The sequence below is a fragment of the Diorhabda carinulata genome, chromosome 6 (genome assembly GCF_026250575.1).
Source record: "Diorhabda carinulata isolate Delta chromosome 6, icDioCari1.1, whole genome shotgun sequence".
Taxonomy (NCBI): domain Eukaryota; kingdom Metazoa; phylum Arthropoda; class Insecta; order Coleoptera; family Chrysomelidae; genus Diorhabda; species Diorhabda carinulata.
Window position 1 is genome coordinate 24614309 of NC_079465.1, and position 23042 is coordinate 24637350.

General features: G+C 33.2%; 2 protein-coding genes across 2 annotated transcripts in view; both read right to left on the reverse strand.

Moving 5' to 3' along the window:
* Positions 1-192: 192 nt before the first annotated feature.
* LOC130895792 (uncharacterized) lies at positions 193-4402 on the reverse strand. The gene is made up of 4 exons (XM_057803342.1): positions 4242-4402; positions 2132-2286; positions 1877-2077; positions 193-1187 (listed from the first exon to the last, which is right to left on the reverse strand). The coding sequence occupies exons 2-4, from the start codon at positions 2265-2267 to the stop codon at positions 193-195; spliced, it is 1332 nt and encodes a 443-aa protein (XP_057659325.1). The 5' UTR covers positions 2268-2286; positions 4242-4402.
* Positions 4403-16820: 12418 nt separating this feature from the next.
* LOC130894913 (carbonic anhydrase-related protein 10) overlaps positions 16821-23042 on the reverse strand; it is a 174984-nt gene continuing 168762 nt past the window's right edge. The window contains exon 11 of the mRNA XM_057801946.1: positions 16821-23023. The gene's annotated coding sequence lies outside the window, so the exon portion shown is untranslated. The remainder of the gene's footprint in view (positions 23024-23042) is intronic.

Here is a 23042-nt window from a genome sequence, read left to right on the forward strand (position 1 = left end):
CAAACATAAAATTCGTAATATGGAATCCCCCTTTAGACATTAGCAAATAAACCTAAAGAAAAATATTATATTTTGAAATGACCATCAAAAATTATACAAATATGAATAAATTTGAAATATATCTATTCAAAATCAACCCTTGTACATATTCTAAAAATAAAAGGGAATTAAAGGTGTCAAAAAATAACTATTTCAAGTATTAATATCAATTTTTATTTTGTCATTTTTTTTATTAAATGTAACTTCAGTTCTAGTTTCAACACACATGAAAAAATAGATAAAAATAAAAGCGAAACTACTAATACACAAAAAAAGATAGAAAGGCGTTTTTACATCATATTTAGTTAATAATATTTGAAATATTTTCGTTATCAACAAAGCCAACAATGAATGAAACACGATGTAAACGTGTGTTACACAATCCCTATAAGAAACTGGAAACAAATCCGGAATAAGAGTCACAGGAACGCTTCCTAACCCCAAACTATGTACAATAATAAACGAAAATAAAACTACAGCAGAAGTATAACTCCAATAAACATTGTTCACGTTAAAATACAAGATTAAAATATGAATTAAAACTGTTAAAATCACACTAAAAGTCGAAACCAACAAAAGTTTTCGCTTATTAAAAACTAAAATCAAAAATATTCCAATAACATTACAAATAAAAAGTACTATAGCGTAAGCTATAGCTAAATATTGCGGGTACGAACAGTGGGATTCCCTGAATAAAATTTGCGTATAAATAATAGTAGCGGGAGCACCAGTGAATTGTTGACAAAATACTAAAACGTTGAATTTTAAAAAAACTATTCTAACAGTCTTATCTTTAAATAAACTCAATAAACTAACCTGTTTGGTTACACGCGCGTTTCCTTGGTTCGGTAGTAAAAGCAAAACGAAAAACACTATAAAAGATATAAGTGAACAAACGACCGAAGTTTGTCTGAAATCAATGAAAGGACCAAATGAAAATATGATTATAATTCCTAGTAAAACGTACAAATTCGTTAGTTTTATCAAAATTATTCCGAGATCTTCGTCGCAAGTGTCTTGTATATAAATCTTCAGTTGTCCGTAACCATAAGCGTTGCCGAAACCGACGAGCAATCTACTTCCCAATAACCAAAAGATATTTTGTGCTTGCCACATTAAAATCCATCCTGATGTGATTAAAGTGATACCTAAAAGTGAAATTAACACAGATTAAAACAAGAAATTACAATCAACTATATCTACTAAATAATTATAGGTTATATTACTGTCGTTCTTCTTCTTGTTTAAAAATCGGAAGGTCTCAGTCGCCACGACTATTTAGTCTATAAGTAACGTTCCTCATTTTAGCTTCCGAATTAATAGGTTGGTTCCAACTTGCTGATCTACAGCGGTTATTGAAAACGTTTCAAAGATATTTTCGCTGTACTTGTAATAAAGTATGGAAAATACCACAAACGATACCAGAGTCTGTTGGAACAGAAAACGTAAACGTACCAACGACGGTTTTTTGATGAATTGGAACGAACCCACTATTTTCGAAAACTATGATCACGATCTGATTGTTTGGAAAGTGATTCGTTTCACAATTAATGTCATTCGGAAACAGAACGAAGTAAATAAATCAGTATAAAATAATAATAATTAGAACATTTAAAATTTATTATATAAAAGTATATAAAACTGGAAAATCTATAACTAATAAACATAAAAAAATTGTTAGTTTTAGCTTATAATTCAGTGCAATTGATTAAAAATGGCGTTTCTACGAGGGTATTTAAAAATATATGAATTATTTAAATAATTTTCGACACGACTATTGTTTCTATTAAATAACTCTTTCTGGCATTGAATTTGGATAAACCAATCACTTACCCACCTACGATAATACCAAATTTGCTTTTAAAAAATATTTTCCTACAAAACGGTGTGCCCAATGCGTTTCCGATCATCAAAAAACCCGCAATCATAGCGCTTTGATCCATCGTGATTGGAATAGGTGAATCCGCATCCATAAGAATGGGATTGGTAGGAGAAGGCCAACCCAACATCAAACCAAACGGGAGACCCACAAGAGACGCTGCAAATAAATAAATAACTGAAATTGATCTTATTATTTTCACAATATACTTACCGCACACTGAAGGAATTATTTGTCGAAACCTAATGGCGTTAGGATCTTTGTTCGACATCTTATCCTCCTTTTTAACATCGAACTTATAAGTGATGATTTTCCTCAAATCATGATCCTTTTTATCTATAAGCTCCATCTTTATTTGATCAACTTATCTGTAAATCAACGAATTTAGAATTACAATCATCAGCAAATAATGTAGATAAACAAGTTTTATTTAACATTTTTATTCACTACATTTGAGGTTATGTTACAACGATGACGCGACATGGAGTTATGAAGATTTCTTCCTAATAATCTACTAAACGATCTATATTTTTCTTATTTCCTTCAATCCATTGTATTATCTTCCTTTTTTGTCCTGTGGTATATACTTAAGCTCTGTGGGAATATAATTTTTTACTGTTTTTGAAGTAACTGGCCCATTTGTGTGTTATGAACTTAATCTTAACATATATTTTTGATTTCACCTCGTATCATAAGATCATTTTTATAAGGCTATCCTGGTTTGAAAAAGACGAATAGACGAATCAATTTAAAAAAAAATGTAATCTCTAATTTTTACGCAAATTCTTTTTATTTTCGATGATGAATTTTGTCAAAAAATTATAATAAAATTCGAGAAATATATCAAATAATTTGGCTTTGCGTGTACGCCTAGAATTGGTTTAATTGTTACACATTTGTTTAATAAACTTCAAAACAACAAATAATTGATACTGATTGTTGTATTGTAATCATCTATTAAGTAGAAATGATTATATACAAGTAATATTTCATTAATTGATATACGAGGCACATCAAAAAAGTAAGTTTGATTGATTTGAAACGAACTAAACATTGATTCAATTGGAATTCATAGTAACCAGTTGGTTTTTCAGTTTTCAGTTATCTAGTAAACATGAAAAAAACCACAAATTGGTTATATCTAATCGTAAATTGAACTTGTGTGAAGTAGCTGAGGCTGTAAAGATATTTTTATTAACATTTGATCATGACATTAAAAACAACAATATGTTGATGATTCAGAGTAATGTTTGGCCATGTTTACATGTAATAAATCAGATTTTTTGCATCAATAAGTAACAATAGTTGAAACTTGAATCCATCACCTCACTTCGGAATCAAAACGATTATCACTTGAGTGGACTGCGATCGATGAACCACGTCCAAAGGCACCTCAGTCATCTGGGAGGGTTATGGATTCAGTATTTTGGAAAATTGTTCATAAACTATCTTCAAAAGAGAGATATGAATACTACATAGAGTTGTTGGATCGTTTGAATTAAAAAATCAATGGAAAACGGACTCATATGTCGAAGAAGATACGACAGACAATGCATCGATTCACAAGTCGATGTCAACGATGGTTAAATTGAACAAATTTCTTCTTCATCCACCATATAGTCCAGTGACTACTAGCAATTGCTGGAGCTGGAGTCTATTTTGAAGCAAAAGACAAATTCTTCTACAAGCTCGAAATGGAGACGTTCGAGAAGGAGATTACATTGTTGAATAACATCGATTTTTGGTGAAAAAAAATATTTTTTTCTTATTTATTTACACGACTAATTGAGTGATGTGTTTGCTTGAATCTTAGCGTTGACGCTGATCTTCCACGTTGTAAATTGTAAAATGAAAGGCTTTTGCAGTTATCTAATTAATTAATAACGAAATACGCAGAATTCCGAGAATAAATAATAATTTGAAGAGATTTAAAAAGCTGTCAAAATTGAAAGTTACGATTATATTAGATTTTATTCTTCGTTCGCTTTTTGCTTCGAGATTAATTTAATGTTGCAGGTGTTTGCTTTCATAAAGGTATGAAGAGGTTAACAAAGAAATGTAATGTACAACTCTTAGAAAAACTGTTTGTCTCGCTTGTTAATTTGCATTCTCGATGAATATAAACAGTTTTTTATATTCGGCATATATTTGAAAGTTAATCAACTCCAGTTACTTCGACGTGTATGTTAATAATGAAGTTTGTTTAGGGCAATGTAAAGAAAAAAAAATGACAGTTAAGCTTGTCTGCTTTTGTTACTTTCAGTTATTTATTAAAAAAATTATATTTTCTACCTTAGAAATGTAATTATTTGTCTATACGTACCGAAGCGATGCGATGGGATTCGATCACAAACTTTTAGAAAATTTAACAGCCGAGCGATTTCTTGCGAATAACTGGAACGTTAGAAATTTCGCACGATAAACTGCAAACTTATTGTTCAAATTATCCCCAAGTCTACACACATTCTATGACTAATATAAAATAACGTAAACAATTAATCAACAAATTTGCCGATACGGTTTTACACGATGTTGATATTGGTAGGAATTTTGAAATTGAACGGAAAGCAATAAACCTTGTTGGTTGCTAATTTTTAGTGTTACAAAAAAAAGTTTTCTCGTACCCACGATATGAAACTTTATTTTGGTAAATATACTTTTTGGAAATTTATTATCGTCTTCAGAGACTGAAGTGTTTGTGTCAGTAGCCGTTTCTTATAGACTCCATCCCTGATAAAATTATCATAAAAACCACAACACAATTTATCTTGACTGTAAGAGAGGCTCTTAAAAAAATAAAATAGAAACAATCGGATTTCTTTAAGCTTAAATTAATTATAAAAACAATTTTATCGATTCTGATATAAAAATCGATACAAAAACAGTTGAGAGAATGTGGACGTTAAATGAAAGAACACGAGATGTAGGTAAATAGCCAGACATCTTATTTAATAACGACAACATCAGGTAAAAGAGTATAGAGATTATTTTGAATTTATGTTAAGCTCTACATAGTCTAATTAAAGATTGAACCGTTTTGTTTTCATTGAGACACTTCGCTTAAGACGTATCGACAATCTTTCAAAGGTTTCTTCAGTTATACAAAGAAATTAAAATTTGAAAAAGCAAGTTCTAGGATATGGAGACATATTCCAAGGTCTTTAAGCTCAATCTATTGGTTATTCCTGGATGTAGTTTCAAAGCGTTTGGGCCTCCAAGCTACCAGTATACCTTCCCGGTAAAAGGTTTCAGCTTGGTGATTGCGCTGCTTTGTCTAAGTCATATCGACGATTTTTCGAAAGTTTCTTCAGTGGTACAAAGTAATGAAAATCTGAAAAAGCAAAATCTGGGATATGGAGACATATTTCAAGGTCTTTAAGCTCAATCTATTGGTTATTCCTGGATGTAGTTTCAAAGCGTTTGGGCCTCCAAGCTACCAGTATAACTTCCCGGTAAAAGGTTTCAGCTTGGTGATTGCGCTGCTTTGTCTAAGTCATATCGACGATTTTTCAAAAGTTTCTTCAGTGGTACAAAGTAATGAAAATCTGAAAAAGCAAAATCTGGGATATGGAGACATATTCCAAGGTCTTTAAGCTCAATCTATTGGTTATTCCTGGATGTAGTTTCAAAGCGTTTGAGCCTCCAAGCTACCAGTATACCTTCCCGGTAAAAGGTTTCAGCTTGGTGATTGCGCTGCTTTGTCTAAGTCATATCGACGATTTTTCGAAAGTTTCTTCAGTGGTACAAAGTAATGAAAATCTGAAAAAGCAAAATCTGGGATATGGAGACATATTCCAAGGTCTTTAAGCTCAATCTATTGGTTATTCCTGGATGTAGTTTCAAAGCGTTTGAGCCTCCAAGCTACCAGTATACCTTCCCGGTAAAAGGTTTCAGCTTGGTGATTGCGCTGCTTTGTCTAAGTCATATCGACGATTTTTCGAAAGTTTCTTCAGTGGTACAAAGTAATGAAAATCTGAAAAAGCAAAATCTGGGATATGGAGACATATTCCAAGGTCTTTAAGCTCAATCTATTGGTTATTCCTGGATGTAGTTTCAAAGCGTTTGAGCCTCCAAGCTACCAGTATACCTTCCCGGTAAAAGGTTTCAGCTTGGTGATTGCGCTGCTTTGTCTAAGTCATATCGACGATTTTTCGAAAGTTTCTTCAGTGGTACAAAGTAATGAAAATCTGAAAAAGCAAAATCTGGGATATGGAGACATATTCCAAGGTCTTTAAGCTCAATCTATTGGTTATTCCTGGATGTAGTTTCAAAGCGTTTGAGCCTCCAAGCTACCAGTATACCTTCCCGGTAAAAGGTTTCAGCTTGGTGATTGCGCTGCTTTGTCTAAGTCATATCGACGATTTTTCGAAAGTTTCTTCAGTGGTACAAAGTAATGAAAATCTGAAAAAGCAAAATCTGGGATATGGAGACATATTTCAAGGTCTTTAAGCTCAATCTATTGGTTATTCCTGGATGTAGTTTCAAAGCGTTTGGGCCTCCAAGCTACCAGTATAACTTCCCGGTAAAAGGTTTCAGCTTGGTGATTGCGCTGCTTTGTCTAAGTCATATCGACGATTTTTCAAAAGTTTCTTCAGTGGTACAAAGTAATGAAAATCTGAAAAAGCAAAATCTGGGATATGGAGACATATTCCAAGGTCTTTAAGCTCAATCTATTGGTTATTCCTGGATGTAGTTTCAAAGCGTTTGAGCCTCCAAGCTACCAGTATACCTTCCCGGTAAAAGGTTTCAGCTTGGTGATTGCGCTGCTTTGTCTAAGTCATATCGACGATTTTTCGAAAGTTTCTTCAGTGGTACAAAGTAATGAAAATCTGAAAAAGCGAAATCTGGGATATGGAGACATATTCCAAGGTCTTTAAGCTCAATCTATTGGTTATTCCTGGATGTAGTTTCAAAGCGTTTGGGCCTCCAAGCTACCAGTATACCTTCCCGGTAAAAGGTTTCAGCTTGGTGATTGCGCTGCTTTGTCTAAGTCATATCGACGATTTTCCGAAAGTTTCTTCAGTGGTACAAAGAAATGAAAATCTGAAAAAGCAAAATCTGGGATATGGAGACATATTCCAAGGTCTTTAAGCTCAATCTATTGGTTATTCCTGGATGTAGTTTCAAAGCGTTTGGGCCTCCAAGCTACCAGTATACCAAGATCTGCTTAAAGCTCAATCTGCTGGTTATTTCTGGAATAAAGAGACATATTCTAAAGTTAAAGCTTTTCATATATAGTATCAATTCAATTGGTCCACCACGGTACTTTATTCGCAAGAATCTTGAGCGCCATATCAATGCCTGTTTGTTAATGATGCAATAAGTTTGTCTGACGATATCGATTATGGAAAAAAAAACGTTTCGAAATATCGTATTTAGTATTAAAAAGTGTTTCTGGAGTACTTTATTGTGAAATAAAGTTCTCCCGAAACTAATATAACAATGTTTTAAGAATAGGTGCACGAAAATCGTTGGATTTTGACGATTTTACCAAAAGATTTCAATATTTTGAAGAAATAACGTTTAGCAGAGATATTCAAGATTCAAATGGTCAATCAAAAATTAACCAGAATTGGAAAAACTAAGTGAAAATTGATGATGTATTGAATTGTAAATTAATCGGAATATTATGCAAAAGATTTTGTCTGAATACTTCATCATTTGTATCGTAATTAAAAAAATCAACATGATTATAACTTCCATTAAAATCTAAGAGTAGGTACTGCCAAATATCATGTAATAGACTTTTTTCTTTGGATCACCTTGTATAATTTAAACACATGGCGTCTGTATCTATCGTCTTCCAAAATTGTTTCTAATTGTACAAATTGTTACAAATTAAAAACTATTTCATCGTGTTAGTTCAAGGACAAAATTGAAACGTGTAGTAGATCCGTATTACGAGGAATACCCATGAAGTAAGTTCTGTTTATCTATATAAAAAAATATTTGTTAACAAAAGTTTACAATTATTGAATGAATTTTATTTTACTTGTCATAACACGGCACAATTTTTTATATGCAGCGATCTGAAATTAACGTAAATTTCTTTTTCTTGAGTTTGAGTGACTGCGATGATAAATTCTGAATGGATTTTTGACACTAACTACGAGGATGGTTCCAGAAGTACCTGGTATGACCTAGAGATATGTCTCAAGTTTCTTAGTATTTATTTAGCAGCCATCAGTAGTGAACGTTCTTTAATACTTTTATTTGAAAGACCTTAACCAATCAATATAAAAGCTGAATTAGATCTTACTTTGGGGGAAACTGTTCCTTCGTTATCAACTGTAACAGAGTTTCAACGAAGCTGTAGGGATCGGAAAGAAGAAAATATCTTGGCTGTGATACATCAGGAATACACGAAGATAAACATCGAGGTCGACCAAATGAGGTGATGAACCCAGAAATGTTGAAGAAAATCCACAAAGCGGTACTGAAAGTTCGCGAGCAAGCAGACTTCAAAAAGTGAGGTATTATCTGAAAATTTGAACATGAGAAAGCTGTACGTGATGTGTGCCGTGCCAGTTACTTTTGGAACCGTCCTCGTAGCTTTCACTTACGATTTCATCCACGTGGATTCACATTTTGTTTATGTTGAATAAATAAATTTTGAAACAACAAAACATTTTTTCAAAGTTATTAGCGAATAATAAAATAATCAAACTTACTTTTTTTATCGATTGTGTGATATAAATTTATCGCGACTTGTTTTTGCAGTATTTTTTCGCAATCAGATGTAAAACAATAAGCTTGTGACACCACCAGCACATTATATGTTTCCATATTTGACTTACCGCAAATACAAATTCAAAAGCGAGCGAAATTTTACCTAAGTATTTTATATTTACACAAGAGATTTATTTTTCATAACACGGTACGATGTTTTAGAAGACAGAATTTGTTTGAAAAGCAAAATATGAATAAAAGAAAGATTAAATTCGACATGGAAATATTTTTTTAAGAAATTCGGGGTGTAATTCAAACAGACCAAAAAAACTTAAAGAAACGAAAAATATCAAGATTTCAAAGAAATTTCAAGTGAATTTATAAATAAATTATTCATAATAATTTACGAGTGGTTTTTTTTCTCAACTTCACACACTAAATCCAGCAATAACTAACGTGAAAACAATCAAAAGTAGTTGTTTCTCATCAGTTTTCGTTACGGATTTTAATAAATAATAATTAAAGAGCTTTTGGATCCCAAACCATCACCTATTTGATTGAAAAAAAGGCTTCTCTTTCCTTAGAAACAAGCTTGAAGATATCCAAAAATTTGATTACTTCAAGACAAACACGCTTTTAATTGCCACTAAACCACCAAAGAGAAAATTTTGTCAATTTTTGAGATGTCACCCTTCTCTCAAAGAGCACTTGTACACAAGATTTTGTTGACCCTTACTTTCTCTTTTCTGGATATCAGGGAATGATCATTTTTTGACAGTTGCAAAATTTTTTTTGTTCAAACTGCTCTCACCACTAACAAACCAGATAATAGTAATCAACCCGGTTCTATGGGATTAGCCCCTCTAAGATAAAGTGCCTACAGACTCGCCTTGGAAGTTATTTCGAAATTTGCGGCTACCTACGTCAAAAATAGTGGCCACCCCGGTCTTTTAGGATTAACTTTCCAATTATAAAGTGTCTGTAGACTCGTGTGGAAAGCTGTTTTGGAATTTGCGACTCCCAAAGTCGATAATAGTAATCACCCCGGTTCTATGGGATTAGCCCCTCTAAGATAAAGTGGCTGCAGACTCGCCTTGGAAGTTATCTCAAAATTTGCGGCTGCCTACGTCAAAAATAGTGGCTACCCCGGTGCTTTAGGATTAACTTTCCAATGATAAAGTGTCTGTAGACTCGTGTGGAAAGCTGTTTTGGAATTCGCGGCTCCTAAAGTCGATAATAGTAATCACCCCCGTTCTATGGGATTAGCCCCTCTAAGATAAAGTGGCTGCAGTCTCGACTTGAAAGCTATTTCGAAATTTGCGGCTGCCTACGTCAAAAATAGTGGCTACCCCGGTGCTTTAGGATTAACTTTCTAATGATAAAGTGTCTGTAGACTCGTGTGGAAAGCTGTTTCGGAATTTGCGGCTCCTAAAGTCGATAATAGTAATCACCCCCGTTCTATGGGATTAGCCCCTCTAAGATAAAGTGCCCGCAGACTCGACTTGAAAGCTATTTCGAAATTTGCGGCTGCCCACGTCAAAAATAGTGGCCACCCCGGTCCTTTAGGATTAACTTTCCAATGATAAAGTGTCTGTAGATTCGTGTGGAAAGCTGTTTCGGAATTTGCGGCTCCTAAAGTCGATAATAGTAATCACCCCCGTTCTATGGGATTAGCCCCTCTAAGATAAAGTGGCTGCAGTCTCGACTTGAAAGCTATTTCGAAATTTGCGGCTGCCTACGTCAAAAATAGTGGCTACCCCGGTGCTTTAGGATTAACTTTCTAATGATAAAGTGTCTGTAGACTCGTGTGGAAAGCTGTTTCGGAATTTGCGGCTCCTAAAGTCGATAATAGTAATCACCCCCGTTCTATGGGATTAGCCCCTCTAAGATAAAGTGCCCGCAGACTCGACTTGAAAGCTATTTCGAAATTTGCGGCTGCCCACGTCAAAAATAGTGGCCACCCCGGTCCTTTAGGATTAACTTTCCAATGATAAAATGTCTGTAGATTCGTGTGGAAAGCTGTTTCGGAAATTGCGGCTCCTAAAGTCGATAATAGTAATCACCCCCGTTCTATGGGATTAGCCCCTCTAAGATAAAGTGCCCGCAGACTCGACTTGAAAGCTATTTCGAAATTTGCGGCTGCCCACGTCAAAAATAGTGGCCACCCCGGTCCTTTAGGATTAACTTTCCAATGATAAAGTGTCTGTAGATTCGTGTGGAAAGCTGTTTCGGAAATTGCGGCTCCTAAAGTCGATAATAGTAATCACCCCCGTTCTATGGGATTAGCCCCTCTAAGATAAAGTGCCTACAGACTCGCCTTGGAAGTTATTTCGAAATTTGCGGCTGCCTACGTCAAAAATAGTGGCTACCCCGGTGCTTTAGGATTAACTTTCTAATGATAAAGTGTCTGTAGACTCGTGTGGAAAGCTGTTTCGGAATTTGCGGCTCCTAAAGTCGATAATAGTAATCACCCCCGTTCTATGGGATTAGCCCCTCTAAGATAAAGTGCCCGCAGACTCGACTTGAAAGCTATTTCGAAATTTGCGGCTGCCTACGTCAAAAATAGTGGCCACCCCGGTCCTTTAGGATTAACTTTCCAATGATAAAGTGTCTGTAGATTCGTGTGGAAAGCTGTTTCGGAATTTGCGGCTCCTAAAGTCGATAATAGTAATCACCCCCGTTCTATGGGATTAGCCCCTCTAAGATAAAGTGGCTGCAGTCTCGACTTGAAAGCTATTTCGAAATTTGCGGCTGCCTACGTCAAAAATAGTGGCTACCCCGGTGCTTTAGGATTAACTTTCTAATGATAAAGTGTCTGTAGACTCGTGTGGAAAGCTGTTTCGGAATTTGCGGCTCCTAAAGTCGATAATAGTAATCACCCCCGTTCTATGGGATTAGCCCCTCTAAGATAAAGTGCCCGCAGACTCGACTTGAAAGCTATTTCGAAATTTGCGGCTGCCCACGTCAAAAATAGTGGCCACCCCGGTCCTTTAGGATTAACTTTCCAATGATAAAGTGTCTGTAGATTCGTGTGGAAAGCTGTTTCGGAATTTGCGGCTCCTAAAGTCGATAATAGTAATCACCCCCGTTCTATGGGATTAGCCCCTCTAAGATAAAGTGGCTGCAGTCTCGACTTGAAAGCTATTTCGAAATTTGCGGCTGCCTACGTCAAAAATAGTGGCTACCCCGGTGCTTTAGGATTAACTTTCTAATGATAAAGTGTCTGTAGACTCGTGTGGAAAGCTGTTTCGGAATTTGCGGCTCCTAAAGTCGATAATAGTAATCACCCCCGTTCTATGGGATTAGCCCCTCTAAGATAAAGTGCCCGCAGACTCGACTTGAAAGCTATTTCGAAATTTGCGGCTGCCCACGTCAAAAATAGTGGCCACCCCGGTCCTTTAGGATTAACTTTCCAATGATAAAGTGTCTGTAGATTCGTGTGGAAAGCTGTTTCGGAAATTGCGGCTCCTAAAGTCGATAATAGTAATCACCCCCGTTCTATGGGATTAGCCCCTCTAAGATAAAGTGCCCGCAGACTCGACTTGAAAGCTATTTCGAAATTTGCGGCTCCTTACGTCAAAAATAGTGGCCACCCCGGTTCTATAGAATTAACTTTCCAATGATAAGAATCCAGTTGTTATGTTAATCGATGTTTAAGTTTGGCGGATGCGAAGGATACTTGTAGTGTTTATTTACTGTTTACTTCATCTTTTTTTGTGACCTGTTTACATTATGTTGTGGTCGATTTTATAGGGATAATTTCTAGCAAGTACTTTTTGTTTGTTTACGGAAAAATAGTACGAAATACACTCTATTCTAGCTACTTTTTTTTCTACACAATTTTCATTTAATATTTTTTTTTCTTATCTATCCGTTTACTTAAATACATTGTATGTATTAATCTATTTATAAATTGAATTGAAGACGAATTAACAACGCCATTGTTAATTTTTTAGGTTAAATGGAAGCTCTTTTATGTAAAACTTTGCTTTGTTCACCTGGTTCTTTTTATAGGAACATCGTTCTTTGTTCATTCATCGGTTATTTATAAAACTAAACCGTTTATCCCTCTCCGTTATTTAGACAATGACGTTTAAAGCTGGAAAAAAAAAGGATTCGAAGGATTTGTTCCAATCGTAATTGAATCAGTTTATTGAATACCGTGTTCAATGACATTTTGTTGTATTAAATCTGCTAAAATCGCGAGGAAGCGATGATACGCCTACGAGGGATATACGGAATGTTAGAAAGGACCTGATGCAACCAGAGGGATATATTTAGACATTTCCTTGCTGTGTCGATAGATGCAGGTAGGATTTAAGTAAAGTTTAAACTTTAAACGTCAGTTTAAACCACATTTAACGACTTGGGTGACGTTCAGCGACAAACTTCGTTTTAAGCGTAGTTTAATCCGTAGTTTAATTTAAAACCGAGCATCTCAATGGAGTTTTTTCAAAATTTTTATTATCATTCCTCCAGTAAAGAGCTTTTGATGAAATAATTTTATGATGTTTATAAAGTTAAAAACAACTTCCATATTGTAAATAACTAGACAGTTCGGAAAGTAGCTACAAAAAGTTATTAACCCGGCATCTACTCACCGTAACATGCTGCAGCTGCAGACCTCCAGGAGTCATGGCAAGAGCTCGTGGAACAGCGCGAATCGAAAGATAAAATTCTTCGATTGCTTTCGACTCCAAAGTCTCAAATTTTATCAAAATGATTCGGAATCGAATTTTCTGATTCGAATGAAGGAACGGTTGAGGTAGATAAATGATAAATAAATCAAAATATAATTTATAAACGTTTATTTTAAACCTATATAATACATTTTGGCAATTTACATATTATATATATATATATATAAAGTGCTACTTTACGAAGCATAAACAATTCGGATCTCGATAAAATCATCCTCCAATCAAATCATGTTCGAATGTTTTTCGTTCATATGGTTTTTAAAAAAAAATTACTCTCATAGAGGGCGCTGGTTACATAGCTCATACCAGGTGGTATTGAACATAACTTGTTTAAGAATTTGTGTGTAAATGAGAAAAAGTCTGATGATAGTGTAGAAAAGAACGAAAAAAATCAGAATTTATCTGATAATTAGCAATTGGAACCTAGTTAAGATCGAACATATTTTAAAATGCTGTTTAGTGCTCAAATTCAAGTACCAAAAAGCGTACAAACTCTGCTTGCTAGACACGATATAATGGAAGAGTGAAAACCAAACTTCTCAATTGCCCAAATGAATCAAGATCTTTCTGGTCCGTAAACTGAAGAAGTTGGAAGGTACACCTTGATTTTGTTAACATCATCAGCGACCATCAATCGCTCTGGACATGTTGAAAGCTTCTGACAAGGTCTGGCATGCTCAAATTAAGATCGTGAGGATTGTCGTCCTCATTTATCGATTAGTTTAGTAGCTTTCTCAAGAACCGATCCAATAGACTGGTGTTGAACTTGTCCTCTCCAAGACCAAAAAGCAACAGCTTCTAATCTTCTACAAGGGGAAGTTCAAACCTGTAGGATAAGCTACCAAAACGCGTCTTCTCCGAAGACTACAACCAACAGAAGTTCAAGATAAATATCTTCATACGACAGGCACCTCTGGGACTACTCGAATGTAAAGTTTCCCTCTTGTTTTCGCTTTATTTAAGAATTAGTATTTGTTTTCAGTTTCACGTGAAAAAATTTAAACAAGGCATGATTAATTGAGAAAATTCACTAGATAAATGAAAGTAGTAGAGCGATTATAAGCTTTGGGATTATAAGGCATGTTGAGAGATCGTTTTAGTTTGTGGGAGGGAGGTAAATCAAACACTCTTTTTAAAATATGTTTCCTAAGCTTTCGAATATTAATAAAAATTGTAGTTTCGATCTTTTTAAGACTTTATCAAAATATTCTGATACTTATTTAAATTTAATGACAAAGTTCCGTATACATATATCCGATTTGGTGTATAAAAAATTAATGTCCGAACTGAAACGTGCCTCGAGCTGTAGATTAAAAGCAAATCTCTGTTTAAATACACACACACACACACACACGAAACCAACCAGTTCGTAGAGTAAATCAGAAACAACTATACAACTAGCATTACATCATAGCGCGCGGTAACAGCTAAATCTACTGCAAACATAGCTACCCTTTCCGAATTCGACGAAGGTGTATTGCCCACAGCTATAATTAACAAGTCGAACTAAAACGAATAGGAAGAAATAAAGAAAATTCTTAATCAAATAATGAATTCCTATAATCGAATCCGACTGATTTTTGTGTCCTTTTCTTCGGTCTTAATTTTTGTTAACGGCGAACGGATTATTTGGTTGACGTCGACGGATTTGAATTTATAAAATTAATTATTCGTCAAAGAATTCTAGTCTATTTGAATTCGAAATTGTGTAGCGGCGTGTAAAAAGGGAAATTTATTATCTATTAGATTCGGAAGACTTATTTGAGAATTTCATTTAAGAGACATCTGGACAGTTTCGTCAAGTTACCAGTTGTTCGTTTCAGTTTTAACTAAATCGTAACGGGTTTTTATAGACGAATATTTCAGCTGGAGCATTGAGACAGTTATGAATTTAATTTGGAATACGAGGGTTTAAAGTAAATTTTTGATATTTTTTTTCAGAAATTTAGGTTATTGTCAAGAAAAGTATTTTCTCAAAATTTTAACAATCTTTCCAGATATTTTTAGAAATTTATCGCAATATTTTCAGGAAATTTGTGTAATTTTCTTAAAAATTGTTAATTTCGTGGATATTTTCAAACATTGCAGAAATCAGAGATAATGTTAGAAGGTTTTTTTCATTTTCCTTGAAAATAGCTAATGGCTTGGATTTTTTTGTAAAATCTGTAGTTTTCTCAGAAATTGCGAAAATTATGGATATTCTTGGAAAATCTCTCTACTTTTCTAAAAAATTGGGAAAATCATAGATATTCTTCGAATATATGGCCACTTTTCTGAGCAATTGCGAATATTATGGATATTTTTCGAAAATATGGTCAATTGTCTGAAAAATTGCCAGAATTTTGTATAATTTTGAAAAATCTATCCATTTTTTTGTGAAATTCGTTGAATAATGGATATTTTTTGGTAAATCCGCACATTTTTCAAAAAAAAATTGGAAAAATCATTGATATTCTTCAAAAATCTGTTTATTTTTTGAAAAATTGGAAAAATCATGGATATTCTTCGAAAATATGTCCACTTTTCTTAGCAATTGAGAATATTAGGGCTATTTTTGAAAAATTTGGTAAATTGTCTGAAAAATTGCCAGAATTTTGGATGATTTTGAAAAATTTATCAATTTTTCTGAGAAATTCCTTGAATAATGGATATTTTTTGGCAAATCCGCACATTTTTCAAAAAAAAAATGGAAAAATCATTGATATTCTTTAAAAATCTGTTTACTTTTCTGAAAATTAGGAAAATCATGGATATTCTTCGAAAATATGTCCACTTTTCTGAGCAATTGAGAATATTATGGATATTTTTGGAAAATATGGTCAATTGTCTATCAATTTTTCTGAGAAATTCCTTGAATAATGGATATTTTTTGGTAAATCCACACATTTTTTATAAAAAAAATGAAAAAATCATTGATATTCTTCAAAAATCTGTTTACTTTTCTGAAAAATTGGGAGAATTATTGATATTCTTCGAAAATATGTCCCCTTTTCTGAGCAATTGAGAATATTATGGATATTTTTGGAAAATATGGTCAATTGTCCAAAAAGTTGCAGAATTTAGAATAATTTTGAAAAATCTATCAATTTTTCTGAGAAATTCCTTGAATCAGTGATATTTTTTGGAAAAATTTAAAAAAAAAAATGGGAAAATCGTTGATATTCTTGGAAAACCTGTTCATTTTTCTGAGAAAATCCACTAATCGTGGATATTCTTGAAAAATCCGTAAACTATTTTGAAACATTGGGAAAATCGTAGGTATTTTGGTAGTATTTTTTCAATTTTTTGGAAAATTATGTACTTCACGGATTTTTAGCAGATTTCTTTATTTTTTTCTCAAAAAACCTGCGAATATTATGGATATTTTTGGAAAATCTGTGAACTTTTCTCAAAAACATCGAAATTCATAGATATTTTTGCAAAATCTCTCCACATTTTTGAAAAATTGCAAGAACTATTGATATTCTTGGAAAATTTTACCAATTTTCAGAAAAATTTCGATAATCATGGATATTTTTGCAAAATTTCTCCTTCGAAAATTTAAGAAAATCATTGATATTCTTGGAAAATCTGTCCATATTTTAGAAAAATTGTAAAATATATGGACATTTTTGCAAAATCTGTCCAATTTTTTTTGAAGAATCTGTCCACTTTTTTGAAAAATTGAAAAAATCATCGATATCTTCGGAAAATCTTTCCACTTTAATGAAAATTTTGAAATTCACGGATATTCTTGAAAAATTTATTTACTTTTTCGAAAAATCGCGGAATAGAATGGAATTTCGAGATATTTTGATCACTTTCTCGAAAAACTGCAAACAGCATGGAATTTTTTCGAAAAATTCAATCACTTTAAAAAAAAATTCAAATATCATAGACATTCTTGAAAAATCTGCCCACTTATTCGAAAAATTGCGAAAACCATATAAATTGTTTGAAAATTTGTACATTTTACCAAAAAATTGTTAACTTTATAAATTTTTCTGTAAAAGTCATGCAATTTCTCGTAAATATGTGAGCATCATGAATATTTCTAATAAAATTAACGCATTTTTAACAACAATTATCGATTCCAGTTTTCTAATTCAAATATTTCAGTGAAATCTCTGCAATTTCCAGATATTTTGTGTACTATATAAATAGTAATAAATAGGAATTGTGCAAGCTTTCCATAGTTGACTAACGTTTTGAATATTTCTTTCTCTTGAACTAAATATCAGAAAGCAGATAATCGCTTTATATTTGACCCCCCCGATTATGCAGTTAATTAAAATATTCATATTTACATCAAAAACATCGCAGCCAATTATGTAAAACTTTTCCATATGGAAAAAATTTAAACAAATTACGAAGATATCAGATTTTCGACAGTATAATTTTGGAGAGAAAATATATTTCGTACAGAATATGAGGATGATTTTATCTCTGCTGACAAAGGCGGTATAAAAAACGAACCGAACGATCAACAGCATTTTTTATAACATTTTTATCGATATAATATAAACGAGTTTCCTAGCAAAAAATAGTCCTTCTTAATTCATATAATATTGACTTACAATTTATTTACTTCTTCTTTTTTTTATTCTCTTTTTGGTTAATATATTTACTGGACATACACGATCGTATTATTGTTAAATCGTCACACCCCAAACGAATGTGTTAAATATTTACAGCGTTTATAGAGACTGAATTTAATTATTTATTCATCTAACGAAAATATCTACGCATAAGATTGTTTTTGGGCAACATTCATAATATATAGTGATGAGCGATATATTTAATAATGTGAAATTACACTCTGCTACTATTTTTAGAATTGTCAGTTTCTCATATCCACGAGAAAATGTGCTAAAACACTGCCTTGCATAATGATTACCACCAGTGAAGATTCATCGGCATTTGACTGAGATTCATAGTGAAGGGTCACGATAATAGAAAAAAGCAGTTAGCTGCTTAAATGCGTATAGCAACCATTCAACACTTAATACTTGGTTTTAAGGAAACAATATTAGATTGGGATGCAATCAGATATCCAGAATGTAAAAATTTCTCCTCGTAAAAACTTTATGTAAAGTTAAAGATAATGTAAACATAATTAAGAATAAAATTCCTCCTTTCAAAATGTTATTTTATGAAAGTTGAAGGTAAAAATACCGGTCATCACTACGTGCTTTATTTTTCACAAACACCATAATAAACGATGTGGAAAAACCTCCAGTTTCTCAAATTTCATTTTACGTAAAATATTTACTTGTCGATGTGCCTCGATCAATTTGTTTTCATACTTAATCACTTAATGGAATATTTTGAAGACGTTGTTTGTGAAAAATTTTATATATTTATAGCTATAAACATGGTGGGTTTCACAATAATATAAGAAAAAAGAAAACAGTTTGAATAAAAAAAATTAGAGACCAAAACAGGCATCAAAAGACCTTGAAAGTTGATAAAAGATAAGAAAAAATGATAAAAGACAATGGAGATCATCTGGAGGAATATACAGCATCAATAGATGAGAAAAATCATCAAAATAGAAGAGAAGACAATAAAAGTTAAAAAAAAGGACCTAAAGAAGCTGATAACAGACAACAAGAAACAACAGAAGAAATTCAAAGACAACGAAAAACAAATAGAAGGAACAGAAAATAGTATCAGACAACAACAAGCAGCAGAAGACAACGAGAAATAACTAGAGGGAACAGAAAATAGTATCAGATAATAATAAGTAACTCGAAGACAACGAAAAACAACTAGAGGGAACAAAAAATGGTGTCAGATAATAACAAGCAACAGAAGACAACGAGAAACACCTAGAGGGAACAGAAAATAATATCAGACAACAACAAGTAACTCGAAGGCAATGAAAAACAACTAGAGGGAGCAAAAAATAGTGTCAGATAACAACAAGCAACAGAAAACAACGAGAAACACCTAGAGGAAACAGAAAACAGTGTCAGACAACAACAAGTAACTCGAAGACAATAAAAAACAACTAGAGGGAGCAAAAAATAGTGTCAGACAAGAACAAGTAACTCGAAGACCACGAAAAACAACTAGAGGGAACAGAAAATGGTGTCAGACAACAACAAGTAACTCGAAGACAATGAAAAACAACTAGAGGGAGCAAAAAATAGTGTCAGATAACAACAAGCAACAGAAGACAACGAGAAACACCTAGAGGGAACAGAAAACAGTGTCAGACAACAACAAGTAACTCGAAGACCACGAAAAACAACTAGAGGGAACAGAAAATACTGTCAGACAATAACAAGTAACTCGAAGACAACGAAAAACAACTAGAGGGAACAAAAAATTGTGTCAGACAACAAAAAGTAACTCGAAGACCACGAAAAACAACTAGAGGGAACAAAAAATAGTGTCAGACAACAAAAAGTAACTCGAAGACCACGAAAAACAACTAGAGGGAACAAAAAATAGTGTCAGACAACAACAAGCAACAGAAGACAACGAGAAACACCTAGAGGGAACAGAAAACAGTGTCAGACAACAACAAGTAACTCGAAGACCACGAAAAACAACTAGAGGGAACAGAAAATAGTGTCAGACAATAACAAGTAACTGGAAGACAACGAAAAACAACTAGAGGGAACAAAAAATAGTGTCAGACAACAACAAGTAACTCGAAAACAATGAAAAACAACTAGAGGGAGCAAAAAATAGTGTCAGATAACAACAAGCAACAGAAGACAACGAGAAACACCTAGAGGGAACAGAAAACAGTGTCAGACAACAACAAGTAACTCGAAGACCACGAAAAACAACTAGAGGGAACAGAAAATACTGTCAGACAATAACAAGTAACTCGAAGACAACGAAAAACAACTAGAGGGAACAAAAAATTGTGTCAGACAACAAAAAGTAACTCGAAGACCACGAAAAACAACTAGAGGGAACAAAAAATAGTGTCAGACAACAAAAAGTAACTCGAAGACCACGAAAAACAACTAGAGGGAACAAAAAATAGTGTCAGACAACAACAAGCAACAGAAGACAACGAGAAACACCTAGAGGGAACAGAAAACAGTGTCAGACAACAACAAGTAACTCGAAGACCACGAAAAACAACTAGAGGGAACAGAAAATACTGTCAGACAATAACAAGTAACTCGAAGACAACGAAAAACAACTAGAGGGAACAAAAAATTGTGTCAGACAACAAAAAGTAACTCGAAGACCACGAAAAACAACTAGAGGGAACAAAAAATAGTGTCAGACAACAAAAAGTAACTCGAAGACCACGAAAAACAACTAGAGGGAACAAAAAATAGTGTCAGACAACAACAAGCAACAGAAGACAACGAGAAACACCTAGAGGGAACAGAAAACAGTGTCAGACAACAACAAGTAACTCGAAGACCACGAAAAACAACTAGAGGGAACAGAAAATACTGTCAGACAATAACAAGTAACTCGAAGACAACGAAAAACAACTAGAGAGAACAAAAAATAGTGTCAGAGAACAACAAGCAACAGAAGACATTCGAAGACAACGAAAAACAAATAGAGGGAACAGAAATTAACGTGAGTTAATTACAAATGACTAAAGGTTACAGAGACCAATAAAAAACAATGAAGACATATAAAAGAAATGGAAAGTAACAGAAAACAATGGTAGTTAAGAGAATTTTAAAAATAAAAACGGGAGCAGACTATAAAATATGAGAAAAGACAATTAAAAGTATGAAAATAAAGAGAAAGACTACAAAAGGTAATAAAAGATGACAATATGAAGGCCGAAAAGCTAGTATTCAATAATAAACAAATAAAGACAACAGAGTTCAAGAAAAAACAATGAAAGACTCAAAAAAGGAATGAAAAATGACAGAAGATAATAAAAGATAATGGTCGATAAGAAACTCAACAGTAAAATGGGAGCGAGTAATAGAATGAAATGAAAAACAACGGAAAGGATGATAAGAGAGAGAAAGATAACAAAATGTAGTAATATATGATGTGGATAATGAAAGACAATGAAAAAAGCAGGAGGGGACAGAAAATAATATTAGAACAAACAAATAAAAGTCAAATAGGTACAAAAAAAACAATAAAAGACATAAAATATAATCATTGACTATAAAAGAAAATAGTGAATAACAAATTAAACAATAAAGATAAGAGTAGATCAGAAAATATGACAAAATACAGTAGAAGACAACAAAAAACAATATAGGGCAGAGATAATGAAATAAAAGTTTCATAAAACAATGAATAACATACATTTCTGTATAATTAATACACATAAGAATTTTTTTGTGATAAAAACCGGAATAAATTTTTATACAGTTACATTATTATAATATGAACACTCTTTTAATAATTCCTTCAGTTTCAGTCAACGAACCGGAAATAATATACAGTGTAGTCATTTTTCTGTACTAAGCAATTTTCGCTATCTTCACACTTCAGTTACTTTTATAAGTGATCTTACTCGCGCCCTATTTTCTCTTGAATTACGTTAAGTACGTTAAGGGATAAAAGTACAAAATCCTAGGTGACTTACTATCCTCGAAAGAAAAGTTTTATATGAACTTATAATGCAAGAAATGTTTGATTTAAATGAGGGGGCTGTTTTTAAATGTTTCTTCGAAGAACTCACTGAAAGATGAGGAAACTTGGTGCAAATTTGAGTTAAGATACTTGAAGGAGAAATAACAAAAATTTTATATCATTTACATTATTATTGAAAAACCCACAATATTTTTGGGAAATCACCACTGAAACCGAATACGAACTCTTCAAATATCTTTGACAAAGCTGAATTTTTCTTTAAATAGATTTATGAACAAGCTGCATAAATAATATTATTTGGAAACGCAGTTTGCAAACTAAAATACAGAGATACCTCAAGAAATTAACCACAATAAAACAAATGCTTACTCTCGAAGATCTACGAGTGAAAAACCACAATAAAAATCCAATGTGTTTTCCAATACTTAGCTGAAACTGAAGTTGAAGCTTCTCCGGACTCTCCATATCAATAACTGTATCTGTGAACCCCAAAAAATCTCCCAGAAATCCTGATTTTCTACTGCTGAAGATACAGCTTACAGACTAAACATTTTTTTACTATTGGAAAAATTACCAAAAGGGAAAATAGAACTGATAAATTTAGAACAATACAATATAAATCTTTTGAAGACAAAAATCGTAGATATCCAAGCTTTTAACATAATGAACACACTGTTCACACCAACACAAACAATTACACTGCCTGACGCGCGTTTCAGTAACCAAGTTATCGTCTTCAGAGACTGAATGTAAACAGTGTGTTCAGCATTCCTTAGATTTGATTTAACGTATGGAAATTGGAAAAAACCTCCCGAACTGGAATCCCATCTGTAAGACATAAACTTCTGGATCCGGAGAACACATATACTAGCCAAGAGAAAGCTATTGGACTTAAAACCTGGTCAAGATATATCGCTAGTGACTGAATTTGTTAAAAAAAAGATGCTTTACATAACAATCATTATACTGAATCATTGGGGTTGAAAAACCATCTACCCTCGTTCTAAAAATGTTAGTTGATATAATTTCTAGTGTATCGAAATTTGAATAGTGTTTATTTTCGGTTTCAGTGGCATCTACAAATTTATTACATCGCTGTTTATCAATCACGCTAAAACACTTTGGTCATTATTGCATACGTATCACAAAATATGTCTTTTTGCACGAAGTATTTACACAGTGGGCGACCCTCGTAGCTCATAACGTTCTATAAAATGTAATTATAA